This window comes from Mchenga conophoros, linkage group LG3, assembly GCF_057382185.1.
Source record: "Mchenga conophoros isolate Kocher_MC1m ecotype Shallow Benthic linkage group LG3, M_conophoros_male_GT1.1, whole genome shotgun sequence".
Lineage (NCBI taxonomy): Eukaryota > Metazoa > Chordata > Actinopteri > Cichliformes > Cichlidae > Mchenga > Mchenga conophoros.
Window position 1 is genome coordinate 29020125 of NC_140528.1, and position 17835 is coordinate 29037959.

Genomic DNA, 17835 nt, shown 5'->3' on the forward strand with positions numbered 1-17835 from the left:
TCCTGCTTCTACACAAATCTTCACTCTGTTCACTTCATCAGGACTCATCACAGTCACACTGGATCCATAGAAATCTGCTCATGTAACCACAGATCCACTGTAGGAGCATCGAGCTGCTGCTTCAGTCTCACTGTGGCTCTGCTCAGGACTGTGGACTCAGGCTGTGCTCTGGACTTCAGACTGACTCCACACTTCCTGGTTATTCATCACTTCCTGTTCCTCTTAGATTGATTCTGGATCTGATTGATCATAAGGATTACAGACGTGAAAACACCTATTTATTCTTTATTGATATAAAGCCTTTGATACTGTAAACCAGCAGATTTTGGTCAGTACTTCAAAAAGTCATTCACACATTTTACAAAGATTATCTGACTTAGTGTATCCTGTAAGAGTCACAGATGATCCTCAATCATTCAGAAAACAGTCGATGCTGCACTTTATAACTTTGTGTGGAAACATGAATCTCATTATTTAGACAGATGTGTTTGAATCATCCTGATAATCAGGCTTTAAACATGTCAGAGTTCCACACATCAGCTGTGATATTCAAGCTGACCTGGATCAAACATGTCATCAGACACAAACATAGATGATGCTGTTTAATCCCAAAGCTTATTTAAACAAACTGGAGGACAGAATTCCTCCTTAAATGGGATTTTGATCAAATCCACTGGTCTCGTTTTCACACACAGGCTTTATCATGGTGGCTTCTTCTCTACTAACATCAATCTTTGATTTGGACAAACAAATATGTGAAACACAAAAATAAATCAATGTTTTCTGAGGATCCAGAATAACATGAATGATGTATCCCAGCGAGTGACTGGAAAAGTTCATCTTCTTCCACATCCTGAGTTTGTGAGGATGTTCCAGTATCTGTGAGAGAAAACAGGACAGTTTTTACTGACGCACAAATGGACCAAATATACAGACACCTCTGAATAAACATGTTCTCATCAATGCCATTAAAATACTGGATCAACAGTTAATAACACATTTCTGAGGTTTGTGATTCATCGTCCTCCTCACTGTCAGCTCTACTGGAACAGTCACTGTTTAATATTAATGGCTCGTTGATCTGGACGTACAATAAGAAGTATTCAGTCACCAACAAGGTCGAAGTTTACTTCACAGTGATTGATGGAAAATATCCAACAAACTGATTTATTCAAGTATACAAATGATCTGGATGAATCTTGGACCTTCTGTAAAACAGAGAAACAATTTCACATCTTTGTAACGACTGTATTTATCTTCATCCCCAAACGTTGATCCTGTCCATCTGGACGCTGCACTGTACAGCAGACACTACGATGTTAGGTTTGTGTTTGGATGAACCAGTTTGTGTCTGAGTGTGTTGCTGGGTCTCCACCAGTTACTCTGAGAACTGAAGAAGCTTCTCTGATGAAACGTCTTCAAGAAACTCAAAGAAGTCCAGACGCTTTTCTCTCCAAGCTCCTCAGACTACTGACGCTTGTTTCTCTCTTTGTAAAATGAAATTTAAAGTGAATTTTGAATCAAATGTTTCTCTTCTTTCTCCCTCAGAGTGCAGACATGTCTGCTGCCAGCAATCTGCGATCTGAAGATCAGTTTCTGTGCTCCATCTGTCTGGATGTGTTCACTGATCCAGTCTCTACACCATGTGGACACAACTTCTGCAAAACCTGCATCAGTCAGCACTGGGACATGAGTCAGAGCTGTAAGTGTCCCATGTGTAAAGAGACGTTCTACACTCGACCTCAGCTGAAGATCAACACCTTCATCTCTGAGATGGTTGCTCAGTTCAGACGTGAAGCTCAGCAGAAAGCCAGCAGCAGCAGCTCAGAGCAACAAGCTGCCAAACCAGGAGAAGTTCCCTGTGACGTCTGCACTGGAACCAGACTGAAGGCCCTGAAGTCCTGCCTGGTGTGTCAGACCTCCTACTGTCAGACTCACCTGGAGCCTCATCTGACAGTGAAACATCTGAAAAGACATCAGCTGGTTGATGCTGTGGAGAACCTGGAAGGCAGGATGTGCACGAAGCACGATAAACTCCTGGAGCTGTTCTGTAAGACCGACCAGACATGTGTCTGCATGCTCTGCCCTGTTTTAGACCACAAGAACCACGAGTTTGTTCCTCTGAGAGAAGAATATGAAGGAAAGAAGGCAGAGCTGGAGAAGACAGAGGCTGAGATTCAGCAGATGATCCAGAAGAGACGACTGAAGATTCAGGAGATCACAGAGTCGGTGAAGATGAGTAAAGATGCTGCAGACAGACAGAAAGCAGAAGGCGTTCAGGTCCTCACGGCTCTGATGGAGTCTGTTGAGAGACGCCTGAAGGAGCTCATGAAGGAGATCGAAGACAAACAGGAAGCTACAGAGAAACAGGCTGAAGGTCTCATCAAAGATCTGGAACAGGAAATCTCTGAGCTGATGGAGAGAAGCTCTGAGGTGGAGCAGCTCTCACGCTCTGAAGACCACCTCCACCTCCTCCAAAGCTTCTCCTCCCTGAAAGCTGCTCCACCCAGCAAGGACTGGACAGAGGTCAGAGTTCATCCACCATCATATGAGGGGACTGTGGGGAGAGCTGTGGCTCAGCTGGAGGAGACAATCAGGAAACTCATGAAGAAGAAGCTGTTTGAGGCTGAGCTGCAGAGGGTGCAGCAGCATGAGGTGGATGTGACTCTGGATCCTGATACAGCTCATCCTAATCTCATCCTGTCTGATGATGGAAAACAAGTTTATCATAGTGATGTGAGGAAGAATCTTCCAGACAACCCAGAGAGATTTTCTTACTGTGTTAGTGTTTTAGGAGAGCAGAGTTTCTCTTCAGGCAGATTTTACTTTGAGGTTCAGGTTAAAGGAAAGACTGACTGGGATTTAGGAGTGGCCACAGAGTCGATCAACAGGAAGGGAAACATCACACTGAGACCTCAGGATGGTTTCTGGACTGTGAGGCTGAGAAATGGAAATGAGTACAAAGCTAATGCTGGTCCTTCAGTCCCCCTCTGTCTTCATCCTGGTCCTGAGAAGGTGGGGGTGTTTGTGGATTATGAGGAGGGTCTGGTCTCCTTTTATGATGTAGGTGCTGCAGCTCTGATCTACTCCTTTACTGGCTGCTCCTTCACTCACAAACTCCACCCATTCTTCTGTCCCTGTACCAATGATGGAGGTGAAAACTCTGCACCTCTGATCATCTGTCCTGTCAATCAAACTGATCAACGACTGATTTAATTGGATGAATGATTGATTTTTCTTGAAGGGAACAAATGAACATATTGAGTGTAAATCCTCTACAGTCTCCATGTTTCTATAGAATCTGATCATCAGGACTCTGATTCACACTTTGATTCTCATGGAGTTTGATTTGAACAGAAGAAAAGTTGAATCAGGAAATGTTCCCACTGATGGAGACTCGAGCTGAAGAGCAAATATCAGAGAACAAATGTCCAAAAGCTTCATTTCCAATAAAGTTTGTTCAATGCTTTGAGTGAATCCAGACTCATGTGTGGCTGTTATACGGAGCATCAGAGTCCAGCTGAGTTATGTTGGATACAAACTGCTTATTTTGGCTCTGTGAGGAGTTTTGTTCACTGAAAACTGATGAGACGGATAATATTCAAAGAACTCTGTAGAGATTCATGCATCCATGTTCTCCACCTGCAGGTGTGGAGGAGAAAGGTGGAGCACAGACTGCTGCATCCTTCCAGTCACATCATTTTGATGATTATATTTGCATGTTGTGATGATTTGGGTTAAAGACAAACAGAGTTGAACGGCTGCAGTCACAGCATGAAGACGATGCTGAAGCTGAGCTGTCAGTGAACATGTTTCACTGTGATTTGATTTGAAGAATAGAAAGTGTGTGTGGCTGCTGACAGCTGCAGTCTCTGCTAGTCTGCATAACACACACACAACTTTCCCCCTGAGGCAACGATGCAGCAACAACACAACAGCTGCAGACACACACACGATTGTGCGCTCCCTTTCAGTCTGAACTCTCAAACACACAAACAAACTCTATCAATGTCGTACTGTTAAAGAACTCCTCCTTCTTCAGTAACAATGATTTGAGGTCTCTACCAGTGTCTCTTGTTTTGACCTTTGACCTCTTTATTCCTTATAACCAAAAAACCCTTTTATCTGATATTTTCACCTTATTGATTGATTATATATATCTATTATATTTTCTCACCTTATTTTGACCTTTGACCTATGTCCTTGTTGGCCTTGATCTTCCTTCATCAAACGTGAAATTTCTTTCACCTTTGAACTTAAAGCTTAAATCAAACCTTTGTTAAAAAGCTTCTTACCAACTTGTAATTCCAACTCTCTGCATTAAACACGTATCTTATCATATAAACACTGGATCACTGAGAGAACTTTAGGCAGAACCAAATGAAGCAGCTGACCTCGTCAAACTCACAGCGACAGTAACTGACAGTGAATTATTTTAATCTTCTTCATTGTATTTGTTAGAAACATTTATTTTCCTTTAATTGGACTTTGGTTAAGTTCAATCCGATGTATTAACCGACCTTTGAGGTGAAGTGCAGCTACGAAGAACGCTACGGCAGGCAATGAGGTGCGTTTAATGTCGCTCTGTTAATTTGAGCGTCCATAAATTGAATGTCTTATTTTTTCTTACTGTATTATTGCTCATTTATTGGAGAATTTGGCCATTTAATTAAGATAGATTTTATGTTGTTGGTGGTAAAGATCTGGATGGATGTTTTATTCTGTGTTTCTATTTTTCAGTTTTACTTTTCAAGACTTGGTGAATTGCCTTTTTCTACTTTTTGTTTAGTTTTGTTAAAATTAGCAGCAGTGAGAAGTGTTGTTGTCGGTCTTGAATATATTTGATGTAGCCCATACTGTTAAGGTAAGTGTCATGTTTTTAGTTGTTAGTCTGATGAAGAATCTTTTATTTTTCTCCAAAAGTTGATTGTGTTTATCTGGACATAGTGTTTTTCAGGTCCAGCTGAATGCAGGTTTCCCCAGTCTTATACGTTGTGACAGCCACTATGGTGTGGTGTCCCTTTAAGACACCCAAGTCGAGGGTTGATGGTGTCATCAGTTTGTGCCGCTGCTCTCTCTCTGGGATTATGAGGACACGTGCCTGCACGCTTCTGCTTAACGAGGGACGGATTTACGTTTTCTTCTTGTTTTGTTTGCAACGCTTGGGTTGTATGAACGCTGGGCGTTATGTTGTTGAGCCGCAGCCGTTCAGCCGGGCTTTTATATGGTTGTTGAAGAAGGCGTATTAAAGAACCACCGTGGATTACCGATACCAGCGTGGGTGTGTGTTCTTCCGACTAGCCTGCTAGGTGTTTTGCCGCCTCCTCTCAACCACGCAACACAACCCAACGTTCCAACGTGTCAGGAGCATCAGCACAGCTGAAATGCATTTTTTCTAAGCACCGCGTCTCTGTGGCTTTTAAACCCCAAAACACGCTACAACAAAAATGGGTCCACCCCAAGGATGGGGTCCCCCGGTGTAGTTTCCACTGTGAGAGACTGTGGGCTTCCTCAGAGTGAGGCTGAGAGCGGCAGGCCCAGCTGGAGTCTGACCTGTGGCCCTTCAGATAAAGCTGAAAACGGCCAATATATGATATTAAATATAAAATATAATTAAAAAACAACATCAGAATGAACAACGAGCTGCTGTTAAGAACTCCGACGTCCATCCAAGGCCCGATTGGTTTCTGTTTCCATGACAACAACAACCGTATGTGGAAAAGACCAAAAACTGAAGCGGTGAAAAAGTTTTGTTGCAGATTAACTATTAACTTTATGTTATTCATTGTCAGCTCGTGCCATCATTAAAGCATGTTAGAACACACATGTAGGATTTCACGAATCATCGCTCCTAAATTTAATCGTATCCATAACAACTGTGTGTACGTGTTCGCTTTGAAAACATCACGTTCTTTATGTTGGTTGGTTTAGACGAGTGATCTCCAGGATGAATGAGGGCAGAGGCCCGTTTCATGGAGACTGTTTAAGTGTAAACCTGGATTAAAAGCCACATTTGAACACCTTCATCAGAGGCTGTGACCATGTTGAAGGACTGATGCTGACGTGCTCTGACACTCATTAGCATAGAAAACAAAGTGGTGAAAGCACAGAGCCCTGAGGAGCTCCACTGGACGGTCTGTTCACAGAACATTTAATTATTTCACTTTTATTTACATGCAAAACAGCCTCAGAGAGAACAGCTGTTTCAGAGCTGCCAGCTTTATTGGAAAGATGAACTGAAATCCTAAAATAGTCCAATTCATGACAAACTGACACGGTGAAATGTTGCAGGATTCAAATGTGTCGATGGATGAACTCTTTCAGTATAAGATGCAATAATACAAAACACATGAAGGTGAGGAGGAATTCATTTAAAGTAAGTGTGATTTAAAGAGGACTGATTCTTTCCTGGTCAGGCTGAAGCTTTCACCGTCTGACCTCTGTAAACAAACCGAAACACGTTCAGTGTTTAGTTTTACCAATTAGGTTTCATGAATCACCATCTGAGAACGTCTCCGATGTGGGCGCCACTCACAGGGATCACTTCCTGTAGAAGGGTCACATGACCTGTTAAACCCAGAGAGCTTCGTGTGACCTCTGACCCTGATCACCAGCGTCAGGGTCAGTGAAGGTGAGATACCGTGTGACAGGAGGAGGAACTATAAAGTTTTATTTGTACGAACACGTAGAACAGATGAAGTCAGAACGAAGCAGGTGGAGCTCAGTCAGGGTGGAGGTGCAGACAGGTGAGCTGAAGGGGAGGAGCCAGTCTGGTCAGGAACTCTCTGTCTCCTCGAGTGAACCTCCTCACCTCTGAAACACACACACACACTCTGAAGGTTGCAGTCAGGGTGGTGAGGGTGGTGTGTGAGGGTGGGGTTACCTTCTGGTCTCTGGTTGGTGTGTTTCCTGCAGGTGAGGCTGAGCGGCCGAATCATGACATCGCTGCTGCACAGACACAACAGGAAGTGGAGGAGGAAGTCGTCAGCGTCCCCGTCACACACCTGAGACAGACACAGAGGTTATGTCTCTGCAGACTCACGGCTCGGCCCTGTGGAAACGTCCTGCAGGACGCCTGTTTCTCTCTGTGGTGGCCCCCCCACAGCGTCCCCACCGTGCTTCACTGTGTGGACGCTGTTCTTTGGGTTGTAGCTGCATCTTCTTCTCGTTTCACCACCTCTGACCACAGGACGTTTCAGTCTGCAGGGTCTTTTAACACAGCTCCACCTGTGGGTGGAGGGGCCCTGTGGGTTCTCCTGGTGTGACCCGAGTCCTAAATGCCTCTCGCTGTCCTGCCCCTCCCCTGTGGTCTCCACCCTCCATGTGGGAGGTGTGGCATTCACAGTCAGCCCTGATTACCCTCAGAACTACACCACCTGCTGCTTCATCAGGTCGAGTGGGTGGAGTCAGGGGCACGACCTGAGTCTCGCTGAAACACACGGCTGTAAGGCCCCTCCCTCCTGTTCACGTGAGCCCAGCGTGGGTCCGTCACACCTACAGACTTTTAAAGGTGGAAGTGGCCACGCCCCCAAACCAGTTCAGCAGTAAGGTGTGAGCAGACGGAGCTGTTACCAGGATACAAACAGGATGTGTCCTTTCACAGTTAAAGCCTCATCTTAAATTTTAAAGACAAAATAAAGTCTAAAGACGACGATGAGCACGTGACTCACCTGTGACAGGTTAACATATACACCTGACAGGTGCTACTGACCTGGCTCTGCCCACGAGGGAAGACTCTGATGTGACCTCTGACCCTGAGTGCTCTCTGAAGCCCCTCCCACTGAGCATCAGCCAATCCCAGCAGAGCACGAACCAGAGCAGCTGAGAACCAGACGTGAGCCTCACCTGTCCCGTCATCGATCACCAGCCTGATCGAAGAGCAGAGCCACATGGTTTGATCATGTGACTGTCACCTGACTCATCCAGGTGATTAACACGTATCAGCAGGTGAGCTCAACAGGAAGCTGCTCTTACTTTGCTTTGGACTGAAACACTGACGAGGTCGAGTGACACTGAGAGCTGCTGCAGCCCTGAGAGAGAGAGAGCAACAGGTAAACACACACACCTGAAATCGTGAGCAGTTTCCTCCAAAACGACACTTTACTTACTGCACCAACACTAACACGCCACCAACACGCTAACAACACATGAAGCACTCTGAGTACTTTCACTGCACCCGAGAAACTGACACTAAACACATCCTGTACACACTGTGTGTATTTTATGCAGTACCTGTGTGTACACGCTGCCACACAGCGAGCAGCTCCACTGCAGTTGCAGGAACAGGAAACACACCACGTGACCTTTGACCTGTCCCACAGCGCACCTCTGCTTGCTGCTCAGAGCCCACTCACCCAGGTGCATGATGGGAGCGGGAGGAGGAGGCTGGGCCGAGCTGATAGAAACCAAACAAACAAATAAACAACAGCACGACAAACACGTGAACCAGACTTTACCTGTAAACTTACCTGGTGTCTCCCAGGGAGACCACAGTTATGGAGCTGACAGGTAAGTACGTGCAGTACACACTTCCTGTCCTGAAACACACACACAGGTAAACCGCACAGGTACGTAACCATGGGCGTGACTTTGTATTGAACATTGGGGGGTCAAGATCTCTGTCTAAATAAATAAATCTGGATACATTTCCAGATGATCAAACAACTATTTTGCTGGTAACACCTGAAACCAGTAAAGAAAACCAGCAGCCTATTGATGCAAGATGATCCAGAACTTTATTGGGGCTGACATTGTTGGAAATGAGTCCAAGTAAAGAGTCCAAACTTTTATAAGCCTGTCTATGTGTGTCTCACCTGGACAGCCTCCTCTGGAAACCAGACAACAGCAGAGTGTTACCCGGCAACAGGCCAGGTGGGTAGGGGGTGTGGCTTAAGTCCAGGTACACCTGCAGACTCCTCCCAGCTTGGTCACAAAGAGTGAGACGCACACCTGCACACACACATTCAGCTAACAGTCAGCCCTGAGACTCAGACCTGAAGCACTGATGCCTGCAGTTCCTCTAGTGTCCAGCAGAGGCAGCAGTGAGTCGCCTCCATAGACCCCCATGTTACAACTTCACAGCAGAAAAAGCCTGATACACAAACCACCTGTGTGTTTGTACCTGAGTGTGTGTGTCCAGAGTGGGCGGTCCTGTTGTTCACACTGATCCTTTCAGACACCACACCCTGAAAACACACCAGCTCTGAGCTGAAACACACACACACACACACACACACACACACACCAGTAAGAGTTTAAAGCAGGCTGCAGCTGCAGTTCCTCGGATGGCCACAGGGGGCGACTCAGTGAGGGACGAGCAGTTTACCTGCAGTCTAAGACCTCTGAGACGGACAAGACTGTGGGTGGGACGGCCTGAAAACACAGAGAATAGAGATGGAAAATGTGACGTCATTCAGGGGTAAAACCGCAAAGGATTGTGGGAACGAGTGGCAAGCGGTACTAGCGCACGCAGGCTTTCACACGTAAACAGTCACACAGTAATAAAAAGAAACACAAAAATGGCAAGAAGCTGCTGTATTATTAACTGTGTTGTATTATTAAGTCTTCTGTTGGAGTTATTACGTAATTTATCACAACATGATTGATGATGTAGGTTACAAATAAGTCTTATATTGATTTGAATTGAATTCGTTGCTATGCTGCTTTGTTCACTGTGGCTTTGCGGGCTAATGTTTGTTGTGTTTTGTAGGAAAACCAGAAACAAAATGCAGGAATGTGATCCAGACTGGCCCCTCTATCAGCCTGGGTCATACCGAGTTTAAAGCTGCTACCACAGCCAGATCTGATTGGTTAAGAGAGAGAGCGATATCGAAACAGCCACGAAACGTCCGCATATATGTGTCCAAGGGTTGTACTGAAGCAAGCAAGTGATGAATAACTGTTTTCCAGTTTGTTGTTAGCAAAGTTTTTTTTCTTTGCATTGTTGATTTGTTTTTCAGGAAGCAGCTAATAAAGCTGATGGATTTTTACAATGTTGCCTCTTTCTTGTAAGATTCTATAATAGAATGAAACAATGATGCCAGTTATAAATAAAGACAATAAATTGAATGAATTACGAAACACTCATTTTATTTATATTAGATCTGAAAATGTTGTGTAACACTACAACCTGAAACAACAAACAGATTGTGTTGGCCTGTACAGGAGATAAAATATTTAACAACAGCTAAATAAACGGTAAATGGCCTGTATTTGTATTCTTTACTTAGTCCCGAAGGACCCCAAAGTGCTGGAAATGCTAGCGCTTAATGCAGTGTTTTGATTTGTTGCCACTTGTACCCACAATGCAATGCGTGAAAGTCACATGGTCTGTCAATCTCTAAAAAAAAAGTTTAAGGGTCCTGGAGGAAGACGGGGAGCAAACCGAGTGTTACCTGTCTGCAGGTGGGCAGCAGCAGTGGGCGTGTCAGAGTGTGGAATCTCCAACCACGTCTGACTTGTAGGGTCGACTCAGCGTGGAGATCCACCCCACTGCGCTCAGAAACTCCACAGCCAATCAGAACACTGGGATCCTGATTGACAGACACATGGGCCAATCAGCTGCAAGGATTCAGGTCAGATCAACTCCCCACAAACAGGAATGGTGGGAGTCATCTGCATAGCAGTAAAAATATAAGCTGTGTTTTGATGATGCTGCCTAAGGGAAGCATGTATAATGTAAACAGAACTGGTCCAAGCACTGAACCCTGTGGAACTCCATAATTAACCTCAGTGTGTGAACAACTACAGTTAAAGCTGAAAAACGTGTTCATGTGTACTAACATCAGAGAGCAGAGACCGATGAGGCCAACCTCTGGCCACGCCCCTTAGTGACATCATCAAAGCTGGGTTGATACCTGAGTGTTAGCGGCGATGAGTCTGTAGAAACATCCAGGCTGGAGGACAGGAAACCACCGCGTACACACACCTGAGAACACCAGCACCACCTGCACACACACACACACACACACACACACACACACACACACACACACACACACACACACGTAACTGTGTATCCAGGTGAGCTCAGGTAAACACACACAGGTGCGTCTCTCACCTGTCTCTCCTGCTTTTGTTCACTTTCTTTCTCTGTCATTGGCTCATTCTTTGGGTCCCGCCTCCAGCTGACCACTGGACCAATCACAGCAGCTTTCACTGAGAAGCACAGTCTCAGCCCTGCCTCCTGATCCTCTGCCTCCGCCCCTGTATTCCTCCAGGACACACCCTCCTTCTGCTCCACCCTGATCACCATGGAGACACAGGGCCAGGGGTTGCCGGACTTGGCTTCTTCTTCTCTTCTCCTCCTCTTACTCCCAGCAGTCTCTTCTTCTTCTTCTACTGTCTGCTTCCTGGCAGTGACATCCCCTCCTGGCTCCTCCCCCTTGTGTCTCAGGTGTGTCTCCATGGCAACAGATGGACTCAGGATGTGCAGGTGGTCCAGAGAGAACTGCAGGTAAACCCTGTGAATTGAACCCAGCTTTATTTAACTCATAATGTTTACAACCAGGAAGGAAGCTCACACCCTGAACCAATCAGACGCCCTCCTACATCACAGAATGGACCAATGAGCAGTCAGCATGCTGCAGGTTGTGTGTGTGTGTACCTGCAGTGTTTGTGTGTGATGAACCTGTCCTGGTCCAGGTGTTGGTAGGAGGGGAAATCTGATTGGAGGAATCTCTCTGTCACCATGGTGAACTGCACCACACCCACCAGACAACCTGCAGCACACACACACACACACACATTAAAGAATAAAGCTGTGTGTCCCTGTGTGTGTGTCTGTGTGCGTGCATTGTACCGATCCAGGCGCTGTTAAAGACCGCCCTCTGCGCTCCCTCCTCCTCCTCGCTGCTCTCCGTCAGCACGCAGGCTGCAGCTCCCGCGGCATCTCTGAGCTGCATCGAGTGTTTGAACTCAGACGTCTGTGACGGCAGCTCCAGCACGCCGACCAGCAGCAGGGGGCGCTGCCTGACACACAAACCGGCAAAAACCATTGGTACGTAATCACATGACTTCATGTGGGAGCTGCTGTCACCTTACCTGACAGCGTCTCCACCCCGAGGCTCGGAGGACAGAGTCCTGCAAGACCAGGACAGGAACCCGTTGATCTGGGCGGAGGTCAGGTTGGAGCCATCAGGGGGCAGCAGAGAGCTCAGAGGGGCCGAAGACCAGCAGCCAGTCTGCAGGGACTCCAGGAGCTCCGACACACCGAGGTACTGCCGGACCGCCGAGGACACGCGGTACTGCAGGGACACAGAGCACACTGAGCATGCTCCACACTCACCTGTAAGGAAGACAGGTGAGAGTGGGACCTACCTGCGTCACAGGACAGGTGTGAGGCTCGTCCAGCATCTCAGCGTAGATGTCTCTGCGTCCTCGTCCTCCAGCTCTGCTCAGAGTCTCCATCAGCCTCCAGGACAGCAAGCACACACACTGCTGCCTCCACACACCTTGGACCAGACTGAGGACCAAGACCAGAACCAGGACCAGGAAACAAGCCAGAGCCAGCGGAGGACAGGAGGACAAAGGTTAGGCTCTGCTGTCTCTGACTGTGGACAGGTGGTGGTGGGTGGAGCCTCACCTGTGTGCCAGCTGCGAGCTTAGGTGACAGGTCCACAGGTAATCGGACACATCTGTGTTTCTCTGCAGCAGTAACCGTGGTAACGCCCCATCTCCCGGGCAGCGGTTGTCGGGTGGCGAGCCTCCCGCCCTGCTGAAGGCCGTCACCCTCAGGCTGGAGCGCAGGCAGGTGCAAAGCATGCTGGGAGGGAAGTCCGGGCAGGGCCGGTACAGGAAGTGGGCGTGATGCAACTGCAGGAGGAGGAACCATCAAACTTTATTAGTCGTGGCTGCCACGAACACAAACGGGCATGATGATGTCACATCATGTGACTCACCTCCACTCTGTCTCCCGCCCTCAGCTTCCTCTTCGCCGCCGGCTGATAGGCCACGCACAGACCCACCTTCCCATCCAGCACGTAGAGCCCCGCCCCCTCACTCACAACCTCAGTCACCGTGCCCTATCACAGCAGAGGAGGCTTAGTAATCAGCACACAGGTACAAACCTGTGGTAGCCAATCAGAGCTCACAGCACTCTCACCTGGTAGCTGATGACTTTGGATTGCTTTATCCTCACAGCTGATTGGTCCAGCTCCACCTCCTCATGCTCCGCCTCCTCACAGTCGTCCTCAGCAGGCTGTGACAGCAGGGACTCAGAGTGTGTGTGTTCCTGTGTGTGTTCCTGTGTGTGCATGTAGTCGGCGTGCAGCTCGGAGCGCTTCGTCACACACAGGATGTTGTTTCCTCTCCAGCCTCGTAGCGCACACACACGTAGAGCTGTCACACACACGCTCTGCCCGACACACACACGCTGGATCCAGCTGAGCCGGCTGCTGTCCTGCACACACACACACACACACACTGAGCTTCATCGTCCCTCCTCACCATCATCATCCTCAGAGAGCTGGTACCTGTACGAGCACGGGCAGCGAGCGCGACTCATCCGTCAGCGTGAAGCAAAAGAAGGTCGTTCCTGCCACGGCCAGCAGAGGGCAGACTGAGCCCACCTCTCCGAACACGCTCAGCCGCTGACCTTTGACCCTGGAGCACACACACACACACACATCTGTCACACACACTGCTCAGAAACTCCACTGCAGTTCAGAGGTCATGTGACCCACCTGTGCCTCAGCAGCCTGCCGGCCTCTCCGACTCCCACCGCTCCGCTTAGCTCCACCCTTCCAGGAGCAGCAGCCAATCCCTGCTCAGCACCAGGACACAACAGGACAGGGGAGCCAATCAGCTCCAAGAAGCCTGCGGCCTCTTCCTGGCCCGATGCATTGTGGGGGATGTAGTTCCAGTGAGGGAGGAAAACGGGACGATCGAGCCACAGGGGCGAGAGAGACAGGCACTGGATGAGAGAGAGAGAGAGACGCGGGTGAGAGAGTGGCGGAGTGTGTCCTGGGTGGATGCTGGAAGCCTGTACTGATGATGACAGCTTCATCAGCTCTGATCTGCAGTGATGCCGTTTGTTTTATAGCTGCAGTAGATCAGATTAGATTAGATTAGATTAGATTAGCTCAGATCTGATAAGATTAGATCAGATTAGATTAGATTAGATCAGATTAGATTAGATTAGATCAGATTAGATCAGATGAAACTTTATTGATCCCTCGGCTGCGTTCCTCCAGGAAATTCGGTTTCCAACAGCCCAGCACCGACAGAAGTTACAGAAGGTGAGCAGAAATATACACATATACAAATACAGAGTATAGAAAAGGGAAGAATAGAATAAATAGCAATAAGAACACAAGGGAACTGCACATTTCAAGTACTGTGAGTCATTAATCCGTGCGGTGATGCTAGGACCACACTGAGCCTGCTGCAGCTGTCTGACTGTAATCTGTCAGGTTACTGCAGGTGATGCTATCTGTATACTTTATGTGAGGAGGAGGCTCCACATCTTTATAAAGCTCTGCTGTCATCACGTCTGTGCCAGCACAGTTACTCACTTGCTGACAGACTCTGTCTTTACATCCTTACTTATCGATCAGCTAAGTGAATCCATATAAACACAGCTCACATTTAACAAGTCCTGATGTTTCTGAGTTACAGAAATGAAAGTCAGCTGTTGAGCTTGTTTGCTTGTTTCATGCTGATGTAAACATCAGCAGAGAAGCGTGTGATGACCAGACTCTATCAGCACTTGTGTCCCTGCACAGAGAATGAGCTGAATTAAAGAGGAATTCGATTTCATTCACGTTGCACATGAACACCTGCAGTTTGTTGTGACCTCGTTACCATCAGTTCTGACCAGATCCGGTTTAGTGACGCTGCTGTGAAGAAGCTCCTGAGAACTAACCAGCTGATGGACCATGGGTTAAGGTTAGGCTCCTCCCCCTCTGACTCACCTCACACATGACGCTGCCGCTGGCGTCCGTCAGCCTGTACTCTCCGTCAGGGCCTTCTCTCAGACAGCCAATCAGCAGCAGGTTGACCCTCGGCAGCGCCCTCTGACCCGGCACGGCGAGCTCCGCCTCCCTGGCCCAGGCTCTCTGCTGATTGGTGCTCCAGGACAGGTTGCTGACGCAGGCCAGGTGCTGCTGGGAGACGAGCTGGGAGACGGACAGCAGCCTGCGGACAGACGGGAGGACAGCGGTAAGGCCAGGTCACGTGACCTGCGACAGCGATGATGTCAGCGGGCGTTACCTGTAGCTGACAGGTAAGCTGTGGGCCACACACATCTGCTGCTGGATCGCCTGCACCGCACACATGCTCAGATCGAAGAGGCTGAGGTCACCGTGGTTACCTGGGAAAACAAAGTTTAAAGGGTAAACACAAACATAAACAACTGAAGCCCCGCCCACTGAGAACACCTGAAGTGGACACCAGAGCTGGTGTGTCAACAGGTGGGACCACCTGAGGAAGCAGCTGCTCTTCATCCTCAGACTCTTAGTCCTCCCTGTTCCTCACTGACAGTCGGTCACCTTCATGGCTCTGACCTTTGAACCACACTCACATCTACACACTGGACTGCTCTGATGACACCTGTGAGGGCAGGTGAGCCCTGCTTTCACTGTTTAAATAATGGTTTAAATAGTATTTGGTTTCATAAGTGAACATCGTCATTAAGGATTTAAAGTACAGCTGATTTATCAGCCAGCTGTTTCAAACAAACAGGAACTCACCTGTCTGCGAGGGGGCGGAGCTACACACCACAGGACTCAGGTGTTCAGAGATGGAGGTGAAGATGTTCTTTAACCACAGGGACTCCTAAAGAAACAAAGCAGCAGGTCGGAGGTCACAATAATAAATGTAAAACAGGCTCACATCCTTATATTCTCTTTTCTGTGTGGATTTCTGCTATAGAATTAGCTCGAAACAGCGATCGGCTGCTGCTCTGCCTACGTCATGACGCAGACAGTCTACGTACGCAGGGCTGTGCGTGTACGTAGACTGTTATTTATCGCTCAGTTCGGGCAAACAGGGTCAGACTGGGACTCACCGCCTCGGTGCTGGGCTTGACCCGGTCCAGGAGCTCCTGCAGGGGGTCCATGTCTTCGCTCCGGGTGCCGGTTTCTCCCCCTGCTGACAAACTCCCGCTCACGGCTTTCAAACAGCTTCCGGTCCTCCTCCTGTTGATGTCCTCCCTCTGACCGTCGCCCCCGTGTTCCCGCCTCTTACCGTTCATAAAGCCGCCATGATGCCCTACCGTCCTACTTTGTTTACTTTTGTTCTGTATTTTAAACAAATCATCAAACTTATTAAACTGACTAGTCTCTGCTCACGCAGGATCTCTACCGCGCATGTGCGGAACAACTTTTCCCTACCCTGCATTTCACAATAAAAGCCCTTCACGTTCACATACACTCAGTGGTCTCCTACCTCCTTTCCTAAGCACTTTTCCTTGTTAGAAACGTTGTGAGGTGCAGGAAATGTGTTTAGGAGATGTGATAAGAACTCAGGAAAGGAAACAGCTGTGTTTGAACTACAAGTCGATCACGTGACTCCAGCCCAGCGTGTTCTCAGCCTGATTAGTGCAGGTGAAGAACATGCTTTTATTATGAAGGGGTCAGGCTTCCTGCTGAGGCTCAGGGTCATGTGACTGACAGCACCTTTTGCAGCTCACCTGACGCCACAAGGTGTTTCCTTTTCAGGAGGATGACACCGTGCGAACCTCGGGAATCTCCAACAAAAACACATTTCTGTCAAGTGGAAACTTTAAAATAAAATAAAATTATATCAAACTGAAGGTTTGTCACTGTTTTTTGTTCACTTTTTATCCAGGCTGCAGGTGTCTCAGTGGAAAAATAGAGCGTGGCTGAGCGCACCTGTGCAGACCAGTGATACAGTTTAAGATCAGAGAATTGTAACCCCCTCTTTCATATGGCAGGTACAACAAGCCAAGTCTTCATCTAGGACCTTTGTTATTCCAAATTAACCAATTAAAGATATCGTTTAACTTCTGAAAGGATTCTTTTGGAGGAGGCAGAGGACGTGACTCAATATAAAAACTTTGCATAACCTTTCATCCTTGTTCAGGAATAGGACGGAGGAGGATTTTGAATCATTTATAGCCAGAAAATCGTCTAAATAGCTCCATTTGTAGCATTAATTTTGCAACTTGGCTAACAGACAGCCAGTCTAGGGCCTAGGGCCAATCTCTGCTCTCGATCTCCTAACTGGAAACCAAATAGTACAGCTCTCATTGTAAGTGTCATCACCAGAGGTTCCAGTCAGAATAAATAGCATTGGAGATAACGGGCACCCCTGATGAGTGGAACACTCCAATGTTACGGGTTTAGAAACTATTGTTTGTTACAAAAGTTGAACCCATCTGAGAAAATGATTTCCAAATCCATATCTTGGGAGAAGGTTAAATAAATCTGACCAGTCTATTCTGTCCGAGGCCTGACGAGCGTCCAGTGATAATAAAGCTGCATCGTTAGCATCACATCTCTCATGAATTATATGAGAACCCTTCTTATATTGTGAAACCCTTGATGCTTTGGTACAAAGTGAATCAAATGTGGGATCCAAGGCTCTGATCTTCATGCTAAACATTTAAAGTATTTTAGTGTCAACCCCCGTCAGACTCTAAATGATGAGTGTTCTGCAGGTTTAGCAGGTTTCTCAGTACTCACTGCCTGTCTCACAGTGGGTGGAGAGCCTCCGTGTGATATGCCTCTACATACATGTTAAAAAGTGGAATTATTCTTTCTTCTGGGAAGGTTTTGTAAAGTCAGAAAGCCATCTGGCCCAGGTGCCTTACCACACAGCAAATCCAACATGTCCAAATGAAGACTGTCAGATTTGATTTCAGCTCTTTTAAAG

At 47.5% G+C, this 17835-nt stretch overlaps 2 protein-coding genes across 2 annotated transcripts; one reads left to right on the forward strand and one right to left on the reverse strand.

Annotated features, from left to right (window-relative positions):
• Positions 1-83: 83 nt before the first annotated feature.
• On the forward strand, positions 84-4173 carry LOC146578018 (E3 ubiquitin-protein ligase TRIM21-like). Its single transcript, XM_085256524.1, has one exon. The coding sequence runs from the start codon at positions 1525-1527 to the stop codon at positions 3214-3216; it is 1692 nt and encodes a 563-aa protein (XP_085112650.1). The 5' UTR covers positions 84-1524; the 3' UTR covers positions 3217-4173.
• LOC146578019 (CST complex subunit CTC1-like) lies at positions 659-16358 on the reverse strand. Its single transcript, XM_085256271.1, has 25 exons — positions 16007-16358; positions 15690-15774; positions 15211-15310; positions 14913-15135; positions 13683-13912; positions 13473-13602; positions 13103-13399; positions 12900-13022; positions 12584-12813; positions 12319-12463; positions 12043-12245; positions 11801-11970; positions 11606-11720; positions 11060-11462; positions 10857-10946; positions 10395-10532; positions 9326-9372; positions 9122-9207; positions 8814-8949; positions 8469-8537; positions 8233-8395; positions 7975-8030; positions 7712-7868; positions 6884-7004; positions 659-879 (listed from the first exon to the last, which is right to left on the reverse strand). The coding sequence occupies exons 1-25, from the start codon at positions 16190-16192 to the stop codon at positions 728-730; spliced, it is 3855 nt and encodes a 1284-aa protein (XP_085112397.1). The 5' UTR covers positions 16193-16358; the 3' UTR covers positions 659-727.
• Positions 16359-17835: the final 1477 nt, after the last annotated feature.